Source organism: Neopelma chrysocephalum, unplaced genomic scaffold (genome assembly GCF_003984885.1).
Source record: "Neopelma chrysocephalum unplaced genomic scaffold, ASM398488v2 Primary Assembly neopelma1_60, whole genome shotgun sequence".
NCBI classification, from domain to species: Eukaryota; Metazoa; Chordata; class Aves; order Passeriformes; family Pipridae; genus Neopelma; species Neopelma chrysocephalum.
The window spans coordinates 10715482-10727393 of NW_020897715.1; the positions used below are offsets into that span (position 1 = coordinate 10715482).

The window sequence follows — 11912 nt, forward strand, 5'->3', positions numbered from 1 at the left end:
ACTTATCAAAAAATTACACAAGAAAGTGTACAGCAAAACTTAAAACACAGAAAACTGTGAACTGTTAAGTAATTTGTCTTCAGTAAGTGCAACTGAAATAATTGAGCTACAGATAACATTGACTTCAAATTAGCAAGAAATCAGTCAGTTTAAAATTTATAAGAACTAAAAAACCTTGCCTATTTTCTCTATTCCAAGATTATTCTTTGAAGAAGCTGTCTGCTCTCTAAAATGTCCATGCTTTCATGAAGCTGACAAAAATGCCATGAAAATGTAACAGGAATGAGTCAATGTGTTTTTAGAGCAGTATCTTCCACAACTCCAGAGTACTAATAGAGAGTATTAACACTGATAAATGGTTTTGAATTATCTAGAGAAATGTTACAGCAGTACTAAAAATAATTCACTTTTCTGTTCCATTGGACAGTGCAAATAATGTTCTACAAGGACTTGATGCACACTTCTAAGACAGCTTAATATTGTTTGTCCAATATCTGTTCTTACAGCTAAATATAACAAAACAGACCACAATGATAGAGAAGGATTAGATTAATACCAAAGTGAGGCAATGGAACTATTCAGCTGGTGTATCATGCCTTCATCTCCAGAAGAGAGGAAAAGTCTGACACTTGTGGGAGAGGAAAAGTTGCAGGAGTTTTACACAAGAATGAGTAGAAAACAGCTCTCTTATGAGAAGTACTCTCCAGACAACAACCCTAAAGGTTTGTGTTACAAGATACAGGACCCTTGGGGAAAACCAGTGATGAGCATGTGATAAGTCTAGCCAGGGATTTTCAAGGCGGTTTTGAAGAACAGGGAAGGAAGGCATCAGGACAGGTCTCTGGGTTTTATTACACTGAAAAAAATGAAACTGAAGAAGTTCCCAAAAGGGAAAATAATGCAGTGCTGAGATCCAGTATTGTTTGGGACACTCATTTAAAAGCTGAAAAGACAATTAAATGCCTCATGACAAGGCATGCTCTGGCAAGAAGGCCAAGTTACATAAACAAACAAAAAAGGAAGTCTGATGCTGAGATGGTGCAGCTGCCCTACAACATCCTACACCTTATCAGCATTTTTGAGATCTCTGGTAGGGAGCTGTACAGAGTAAGTTCTGGACAGACGCTAGTCTCAGTAAGGAATTGATTCTGTGGTTTTCAGTACACTGACTCAAATCCATTTCAGTCCTTGCAAACCACACTACCCAAGAGGGCTCCCTTGCAGTAGTTCAGCCCACTTTGGAAAACTAACTTTTAAAAAACATTAGTAGTTTCCAAACTAACTGTCACAAACTTCCCTCAGAAACTTCTGCTCTCTGCCTTTGCTGTCTGCTGTCCTCCAAAATACCCTCATCTGTATGGGGCCTGCTCCATTCCTCCACTCCAGCCCAGTCCCCACGTTCCTGCCTAGACTTGCCTCTACAGTCCCTAGGTTCATCTCTGGTGTGATATTTTGCTTTGGTGACATTGCCCCATCCACAGAGCTGGACCAATGTGAAATGAAAGGTTAAGAAACTCAGCAAACGAAGGAAGTGAAAGTTGTGATTCAACAGATGATGATTCTCTCTTAGGCAAGACTGAAATCAGAGTGCTGCCAAGACATTCATGAACTGGCCTTTTAAGGTGCCCTTTTTCAAACCAGGCAGTAAACATTGTTCTTTCTCAGAGTTTTGAGAGAAGAAAAAACTACTAAAGACAGTAGTTTAATTTAGAAATCCCCTAACCTGCTGACGCAGATCTGCAGTGTTTCACTTGGGAAATACATGCATTTCAAAAGTAAGTAATATGTTCCTGACACATACTTTGCACAAGGTGACAGTGGTCACCATTCAAGGAGCTAAAGGGTTAGGATTCTCCATCCTGGTGAAGAGACCTTTGGGAGGCCTGATGGCATGCATAGGAAAAATTCTTCACTATCTCTTCAGATATTCAAGAATGAGGAGTCATCAATGATGCTAAGAGAAGCTGTGTTCTAGACAGCCCTACAGACCACCATGCTCCTTGCCTGAGGATTTTCTAGGTGCAGAAAATCCTCAACAGAAACTGAATGAGCATTTAGAAGATACCTGTTTATAGTCACTAACTAGATCAATCACACCAGGTTCAGGAAATTCCTAAAGTGAAAACATGCATAGTCTGGGAAAGTATCTGGCAGAAGTATCATCTGTCATCTTGCTTTTGGATTTGGCTTGCTTTTAGTCAGGACAGATAGTTAGAACTGGTAATCGAATATTGGCCATGGCAAAACCTGTACTTATACCTTCTATGAACTAACAGCATGATGAAAGAGTATCTTGACAGCAAATAATGTACTAAACAGGCCTTACCATCAGTTTTTTGGAGGCAAGGCAGGAAAAACAGCTTATCTTCTTTTCTGTAAAATTCCTGCCCGACCTTACCCCTGCAGTACAGTGTAAGGGTGAGATTAAGATGGTGCAATAAGCCTAGAGTTCCACCAGGTGGTAAACTAGTCCCACAGTGCCAGGCTAAAAATGCCTCAGCCAGGGACCACCATTAGTCCCAAACTGCCAGATTTAAAATGACCACAACACCTGTCTTGTGTACTGTCCACAGTTCTCACAATGGTCATCTTCCTTGTCAGCAAGGGTGACCATAGTATCTTTTTCCATGGAAACTGCTTTCCTGTCCTAAAGCCTCCTGTTGATTCTCCGCATATGAATCATAACCCTCCCTGTCACTGTCTTCCTGCTAATCCTGTGTTGGGCAGTGGCACCAATACAGCTACTTCCTTCCCAAGATTTCTACTTTGATAACTGTTAACTACTAAAAAACCTTGCTGAATACTATGTGACGTTCACTTACGTGTATTGTACAGAAATCTAATCAGCAAGTGCAGATTGAGAAGTTCTCTGATTTAAAAATCTTGAAAACCACAGCAAAGTCTACAAAAGAAATTTAGAATGTATTGGTGTGAAAACAATTTAGTCCAGTTGATTAAAGATGAACTAGAACCTAAAACATAGCTTTCATTGTGCCACCATGTCTTACACCAGGAAAAGTTACGGACACACAAAATACTAAGACAGCACTGCAGCTCTTGTAACCCAAGTTGCTGCAGCTACCACAGAGAAAAGTTTTAGCATCTTTCTTGCAACAGTGGGAAAGGTCTTATTTTACACCATAATAAAATGAGTAGTTCTTTCTGACACCCTTAGAATCAAGGCTTCTTGGTGGGCATTACTGAACTTAGGGAAGCATAAGCACATGATTTTAAATCTACAAATTCAAAGTTCAGTTCTGTAGTTGTACAAGAGCTTTTCAAAGACTATAAATCTCTGGAGCCCTGTAGAGCTGCCCAAACATTAAAGAAGTTTCAAATACGCTATCACAGAGTATGTCTGTTACTCAGAAATAGCTGCAGACACGTCTCTTAAGACCTGTGAGCTAACTCAGCTTAACCACACAATATGTACCTATTATTCCAGGGAAGACAGAAGTATTTTGGCTTCTGGATGAACTTTCATAACAGTAAACATTACATTTAGTGTGCATAAAGAGCTACACTGGCTGCAAGAAAAAAAAAAAAAGATTGTGGCACTAGGGCAGGGGAGTAGTGTGTTTGACCTGGATCTTGGTACGAGAAAAGAATTCTCTTCAACGGGTCACTTCTTCTCATTCTTTCCCTTTCCTTGGAAGCCTGGAAGAGAAGGTTGTGCTTTGGCTTTTTAGCCTGGATGAAGTCACATATGCAATATGTTTGCAATATGGTTTTGGAAACCTGATGTTTTATGACGATGGTGCTATGTAACAGTAAATCTGAATACAGAGCTGAAGGAAGGGCACAGAGGAATTGGGAAACAGTGGACAAATCTCTCATCACTGGGAAGACGTAGTACCTAATCTGGAGTGCTAATACATTTCCAGAGGAGATTGCAGACAGCATATTTTGGAGCCTGATTGTTAGTGCAAACCTCTTTAGGGGACTCACTGTCTTTGGGCAATGCTACATTTCACCTTTTCACTTTTCTTTTATTAACTATGGAAAGGTGATCAATCATTAGAAGAAGAAAGGTTTTCCTGAGGCATTGCATAACTTACCTTCCAGGACGTAGCCTGAAGGAATTCCAGCACAGCAGCTTCTTGTTCTGTAGCTGTCCTTTCCCTCCTTCATACATCCAGGAGAATCAATCCTGCATTAAAAAAACTAAAGAATAAAAGGGGATTCTTATGAACCTGCCTCCAGACAAATTACTGAGATGACAGATGGAGAAGAAAAGGTTTTCTTCTTCCTCTTATAACCTTCACATTGCCTACTGTTTCAGCTCAGTCACCAAAGCTTTTACTTCTCTCTCACTATAATCATACTGAGATAACAATTTAATTCAACTTGTATTGTCATGCAAAACCTTAGAGATGACCTCTGTTAAACAAGAGTGCTTGTCTAACTTCGCAAGCCCTCAAAATCTTTTTGAAGTCACAATAAATGCTTTGTGTGGTAGAGTAAACTGGATGCGATTGGTTCTTTTAACTTAAGAAGTAACAGAAATGCCAACTTGATGGTGAATTTTCCTGTTCTCAACGCATCTTTTTCTTCCCATTTTCTGATAAGCAACTGCATTCATTTAGTGCTCAAAATAAAAGTATCAAACAGCCTTAGTGAAAGCATGTGCCTGTCTCAGTCTGAATCAGGCCCGATTGTGCTTTGTTACCTTAGAACATGCACTGTCTCTTGTTCTTTTGTTAATATCCTCTTTGTGCATAAATTCTCATTACAAAAAAAAAAAAAAAGAAACCCAAGGTAGACAGCACCTAAATACAAGCAGCAGAGAAGCTTCAGAGCTCTCTTAAAGTATAGGTAGGACAACAAAAATGAAGAAATAAAATTAACAATACTCTTTTCTTCATAGGAGGTCACCTTACATAAAACTGTAGATAAAAGTACAGTTCATCAAATCTTCTTGAAATCACTGTACCCCTACAACCTGCTCTAGAATCACATTTGCATCAGTAGAGGTTTCAGCTACAAAGCAAATCTAAATCACTTCATTGTCATTGGAAACAAAACCTACCACAAGACCCTCGCTACACATACAGGTATGAAAATGGAGAGATACAATATTCAAATGGAGAGATACAATATTCAAAGTCATTTCACCATGCAAATTTTCAGTCAGACTTTAAAAACTGACATAGAGATTTCAAGGGAGGTCAAGACCTTGGAATTTCACCCAGCACACTAAAAGCACAAGGTACAATTCCTCAGATTCAATTCTTGTTCAATTAAGTGCAAGAACAAATTCCAGGCTTTCCTTTTTGGCTCTGACTGCCTTTTTCCTCTTCCTTTATTTCCACAGAAAGGCCCACCCTTCATACCAACACCATGCACTGCAAATGCAGATCAAAATGCAAGATGTCGTTTTCTTGCCCTATATCACTGTTGAGCATCTCACAGTACATACTCCTATTCTCAGTACTTTAAAGAGAAGTAACCAGAAATAATGTGGTGAAGCACCACATTGAGTTCAAAGACTGAAAAACGTGGCTTGAGCTACTCTCTACAATGCTATTTTTCACCTGCCAGCACAATTTGGTTGTACACATATAAAGAGGGCTACAAAAACAATCTCCTATGCATGGTGCTATTTTTCATACACTATCTGCTTATTGCACCTTTTCCACTGCTGCAAAGTGAAAGTACATGGCATTTGGCTGAAGTTTCGATCTTAAGGTGCTGTTATAGAGGAGGTCCTCACAAGGAGCTAATGTGAGAGGATTCAGCACAGAAACAATAGGAGTGTCTTACACTCTGTCACTCCTCCTCACCTCCACCAGTGAGTGTAGCCTGGCCAGGCTGTAAAGCAGTTGTGCTTCAGCAGCAAGAGCAAGATGCTGACCTGACAACTAATTTGCAGCAAAGGAAATTCTCACTAGATATGAGAAAAAATTCTTCCCAGGGAGGGTGGTGGAGTGCTGAGGCAGGAGCCCAGAAAAAAATGAGGAAAAAGGTTTCCTAAATGCAGCTGGACAAGGAAAGTCTTGTGCAACCTCATCCAGCCTGGGAACTGTGAACCCCTGGGGTTGGACTAAAGACCTCCAGAGGTCCCACCCAGCTGAATTACCAGATGTTATCAATCAAAGTTTGCATTTAGTCTAATACAGAAAAAACCCACCAACACACTAAATCAGCATGAATGTGTTTTACATGTCTTGGCCTCAGCTTTTTTTTTTTCATTTCCATAGCATCTAAGAACCACAGTCAAAGAGCAGAGCTTTACTACAGTAAGTAGCAGAGGAAGTGCACAATGCACACTATCATGAAAGTGTTTTGATAAATCCACTAGATGCAATTCAAGAAGAAACTGAGCTATCACAGCCAGCCCTGGATAAAGAATGGTTGAAAGACCTGCTTAGAGCAGCCAAAGCTCCTAAGATGGTAGTGCCTTTCTCCCTCAGCCATAGATCTCTTCTGCAAATAACAACACATTCCTTCCTTCACTCCTACCTCCAGTGGGTCAGGTTTCCTGGCTCATCAGGGATCCTGTCCTCCAGATGTTGGCAGAAGAGAGCACAACTCAGAGATCTTCCATTCCTCCTTGCAGCGCTTCAGCAGCTTCGCAGCATCCTCTGCTGCCAAAGAGCAGAATCAGATCAGAAATGAGAAAACAGACAGAGCCTTCGAGCAAACATTATCGCTTTATACAGACAGACACTCACCCTACAATGAAAAGAGGCAGATAATGAAGCCCTGATCCACAAGAGGGATCAATCTCCATGCCTTCCACAGAGCCAACTTTGAAACTGACCTACTCTTGGGTACTACAGGTGCAAATCAGTCCTGAAATGCCAGAAGCTCACTGTGTCCAAGGAATAGTCCCATACCAGAGTACAAACCTTGCAGGCCTGGGCCTTTTTATGCAGTACCTTTCAACATCTGGCTCTACACAGCCCTTTTCTTTATTATTCTGAATTCTTATTTTCACATAATTGCAGAATAGGTCAGGTTGGAAGGAACCACTGTGGGTCATCTGGTCCAACCTCCCTGCTCACACAGGGTCATCCTAGAGCAGCACATTGCAGAGGATTGCTTCCAGATTGTTCTTGAATATCTCCAGTGAGGGAGGCTCCACAGCCCCTCTGGGCAACCTGGTCTAGTGTGCAGGCACCCACACAGTAAAGAAGCTCTTCCTCATATTCAGGTGGAACTTCCTGTGCATCAGTTTCTGCCCATTGCCTCTTGTCCTATTGCTTGGCACCACCGAGAAGAGTCTGGCTCCATGCTTTTGGAACCGTCTCTTTAGATATTTATACACATTAATGAGGTCCCCTCTCAGCTCTCTCTTCTTGATGCTGAACAGACCCAGCCTCCTCAGCCTTTCCTCCTAAGAGAGATGCTCCAGTCCCTTAATCATTTTTGTCACCTGTTGCTTCTCCAGCAGATGTTAGGGTAGTTAAAGTCCCCCACCAGGACCAGGGCCTGTGACTGTGAGGCTGCTTCAAGCTGCCTGTAGAAGGCCTCATAAACTTCCTCCTCCTGACCAGGAGGCTTATAGCAAACACCCACAACAATGTCACCCTTACCAGTCTGCCCCTTTACCCTAACCCATAAGCTCTTGCTCGTTGTCCACCCCAAGACAGAGCTTGATATATTCCAAGTGTCACATAGAGGGCAACTTCACCACTGCACCTGCCTGGTCTGCCTCCCCTAAACAGCGTGTAGTCCTTCATGACAACATCTTAATCATGCAAGCTATCCCACCGCATCTCTGTAATGGCAATGAGATCAAAGCCCTATGACTGCACACATATTTCTAGTTCCTCTAGAGTGTGCCCAGGTGGCCAAGAAGGCAAATGGCATCCTGGCCTGTATCAGAAGTAGCGTGGCCAGCAGGACTAGGGAAGTGATTCTTCTCCTCTACTGGGCATTGGTGAGGCCGCACCTTGAATACTGTGTCCATTTCCAGGCCCCTCAATTCAGGAAAGACATTGAGGTGCTGGAGCATGTCAAAAGAAGGGCAACAAAGCTGGTGAAGGGGCTGGAATACAATTTTTATGAGGAGCAGCTGAGGGAGCTGGGATTGTTAGGCTTGTGGAGGCTCACGGGGGTCCTTATCACTCTCTACAACTGCTTGCAAGGAGGTTGTAGCCAGGTGGAGGTCGGCCTCTTCTCCCAGGCAACGAGTTACAGAACAAGAGGACATAGTCTTAAGCTGTACCAGGGGAGCTTCAGGTTGGACATTAGAAAGAATTTCTTCACAGAAAGGGTGATTGGGCATTGGAATGGCCTGCCCAGGGAGGTGGTGAACTCACCGTCTCTGGAGGTGTTTAAGGTAAGACTGGATGTAGCACTTAGTGCCATGGTCTAGTTGACTGGTGGTGTTGGGTCACAGGTTGCACTCGATGATCTCAGAGGCCTTTTCCCACGTAATCGATTCCCTACACAGACAGTGCGCGCAGCCTCTCCCCATCCCGCTCCGCCCCGGCCCGGCCCCCGGCCCGCCCCGCCGGCCGTGCGGTGCCGGTGCCGGTCATGGCGGCGGCAGCGCGGCTGTTCCGCGGGGTTGTCCGCGGCCCGTCCGCCCTCGCTCTTGCCCGGGCGCTGAGCTCCGCGCCGTCGGGGCCGGCGGGCCGGGGAGGACGGCGGGCCGCGCTGGCGGCCGCGGGGGCGCTGGGTGGGCTCGGGCTGGCGCTGGGGCTGTGGCGGCGGCAGACCGCGCTGGCGGCGTCCCGGGAGGACGAGGAGGACAAGGAGCTGCGGCAGCGGTTCATGGCGCCGCCCGTGAGCGGGCTGCGGGAGCTGCGGCGGCGGCGGCGGGAGCTGCGGAGCCGCATGGAGCTGCTCATCATGGAGACGCAGGCGGAGGTGTGCCGCGCCCTGGCCGCGCTGGACCCCGGCGCCTCCTTCTCCGTCGACACCTGGGAGAGGAAGGAAGGTACGGGGCAAGCCGCGGGGGACGCCGCGGGCACCGGCACCCCGGGCTCGGTCACCCCGTGGTGACCCTGCCCGTGGCCTTGGCAGGCGGAGGCGGCATCAGCTGCGTACTGCAGGACGGCGAGGTCTTCGAGAAGGCGGGTGTGAATGTGTCCGTCGTGTCCGGGCTCCTGTCCGAGGAGGCAGCGCGGCAGATGCGGAGCAGGGGGAAGTCTCTGAAGGCCAAGGACGGTAAGGTGTCCGGCCGGGAGGTGGGGTAGGGAACCGAGACACGTTCACCTGAGTATTCCCGTGCGGGACTCTGAAAGTAGTCTGGCTTTGAGCAGAACCTGAGGAAGGCCAGACTGATCAAAGCTCGAAGGGTTTCATTTGTATCTAAAGAGGCTAATGCGAGATAGACAAGTCCGGTTGCAAAAGGCACAGCAGAAAGACTCTTTAGCCACCAGCGCACTTGTAGCAAATGTGGGTAGAGCCCTTCCCAAATCTTCATTCGCGAAGCCTAGCCATGATGATGTGATGATGATCATTTGTATCAAGGTGATTTCTAACCAGTAAGCCTGATAGGTGGACTTTCATATCCCTAAAAAGCCACGTATCAGAGTGCTTCTCCCTCCGTCTTGCTGCTTTAAGGACTGTATTATAGGCATAGGTGATTTCTCAATAATGACGCTGTAGCTTAACAGTGAAACAGTGGAGGAGTTATGTACCAAAGAGGTGGAGGGAAGGAACCAACACCACCTGAAGGGTAAAGAGGACTCGACCCATGTTTGTGTAGCAAAGGGCAATTGTGAGGACTGGGGGTGGTCGCAAGCCTTAGCAGTGCCTTATGTTTTAAATGGTCTTCATTTAATGGGTTCTCTAACATGTTGCTGCATTTTAGGACTAATACCAAAAAAAGGTGCGCAGAAGACCGTGAATAAGAAGTGAATTTCACATTTACTAATAATCATGTGAAATTTTCCTATCATGAAATCTAAGGAAAAATAGGGATGTTCCTTAAATGATAGTAAATGAAATTTCTTGAAAAACTAAAAGGCTTGGTGCATCTCTTTATCTAGGGAAGCTGCCTTTTTGCGCCATGGGTGTGAGCTCCGTTATCCATCCAAAGAACCCTCATGTTCCAACCATGCACTTCAACTACAGATACTTTGAAATCGAAGAAGCAGATGGTAAGAATTTTAATCCAATGAAGCATGTATGAAATGTATGACTCCACATGAAGGAAGCATGAATGCATGGCTAGGGTAAGAGGTTAAGAACCAGTCCAGGTTTGTTCCCAGTTGTGCCAAGAATCTGTTGTTTAGCACTGGATCTCCTTATCTCCGGCCTTTGTGCATTTGTAAAATGAGCGTAATGAGTGCATGTGGTAGAGTAAAAGGGGTTTGCTTTTTGTAGACTATACTGGGGTTTCAGATCAAAGTTAAAAATGTAGGATGTTGTGAAAAAATGTGAAATACGTTCAGAGCAGCAATCCTAGAATTTAGAAGAAATGTCTGTGAAGGGCTGATAAACATTCTGGTTATGATGTGCCTTTGTCTCAGCAGCTGGAAGGACGTACTGTCAGAAACACTGCTCACTAACTGCATTGTGCCTTATTTCCCCAACTTTCTGCAACTTGGCACTGTCAGAAATGGGACCCCTGTCTAGGTGGTCAAACACTGAGGGGCTATCTGTATCTTGTGACAGTGTATGTACTGTCAGAAGCTCAGAGAGTTTTCTTTCAGTTGTTTTGCCACAGCATTATGGATCATTTCTAGCCAGTTACTTCCCTGGATGTAATAATGATGTTCCCTTTCTTTGGCACACTGTAAAATGTTTCTGCATTCTTGAATAGGAGTTGCCAGCCCATCTTGTGAAACTGATATTCTGTAGTCAGGATCAGTGGTCCAAAATACTGAATGAATGGTTTAAACTGCTTTGAAATTTCTTTCATGTTTTCCTGAAGTCACTGGAAAGGGAAGTTCACTACCTTGAAGTCAAATTTTTCACGACTGAGGTTTAGGGGCACCACTGAATAATGATTTTGTTTTGTATTTTAAAAATAATTGTTAAATGCTTTGTGAACCTTGCTGTTTAGAAGTGTAAAAGTTGGTCCTTTCCTTTCTTATAGGAACTAAGCAGTGGTGGTTTGGTGGTGGGACTGACCTCACTCCAACTTACCTTAATGAAGAGGATGCCGTTCATTTTCACAAGACTCTGAAAGAAGCCTGTGACAAGCACGATCTGAAGCTGTATCCCAAGTACAAGAAATGGTATGTGGGGAGAGATGCACTTGGGGGGGAGCAGAAAGCAGCACTAGATGTTGCTAGTTAAGTGTACTCTAAGAACTGTAGGTTCTGCTGCCTTTTAAAAAGTATCAGCAAACCCTAAGGAAAATTGGCAGAAGTGCACTGGGACACAATGTAGTCTGAAGAAATCTCATATTTACAGAAGCCTGAGTTATTCAAATTAGGGGGCTGATAACTAGGATCATAAGTCTATAGCCCAAATAAAAACCAGGCTGACTCTACAAGAGTTGTTGTAAGCCACAGACTTCACTAGGCAACTTAAAAATTCCTTTTAACCTCTAGTGTTAAACTAGGACAAGAGTTTTTCCCCATGGACTTGCACAAATCCTGCTTACAGTGAGCTCATGGTAAATGTGCATGATTCAGTGTGAGCTCTTGGGCTAGCGCTGCGGTTCTGAAAATCCCACTCATATTTTTCTGTCTTCACTCTGACCATCATGGCCTGTTTTGTTTTTCTGTTTTATTCCGGGTAAGTAAAGGAGATTGTCCTTAATGTAGAAGCTTCATAATTTAGATGAAGTTGTAGTTTTTTCCCTGGTGACGCATTCAGGGTGTGAGTTCAACAGCATATTCCTAAGATGCAAACTTTGAATGTTCCTCTTGAGCTAAGAGATACAAGTGATCTGATCCTTCACTAGTAAGCAGAGGCTTGCTGCTCTGTGTCTGATAATCCTATCTGCCACAGGCTGTGGTATCCAGGAAGGAGGGGATACCCTTTTGTAAGGCACTAGGTCT

The 11912-nt window shown here is 44.3% G+C and overlaps 1 protein-coding gene across 1 annotated transcript in view; it reads left to right on the forward strand.

Annotated features, from left to right (window-relative positions):
• Positions 1-8479: 8479 nt before the first annotated feature.
• CPOX (coproporphyrinogen oxidase) overlaps positions 8480-11912 on the forward strand; it is a 9361-nt gene continuing 5928 nt past the window's right edge. The window contains exons 1-4 of the mRNA XM_027681091.1: positions 8480-8890; positions 8977-9120; positions 9948-10058; positions 11000-11141. Coding sequence (XP_027536892.1) covers positions 8488-8890; positions 8977-9120; positions 9948-10058; positions 11000-11141 — 800 coding nt within the window. The 5' untranslated portion in view covers positions 8480-8487. The remainder of the gene's footprint in view (positions 8891-8976; positions 9121-9947; positions 10059-10999; positions 11142-11912) is intronic.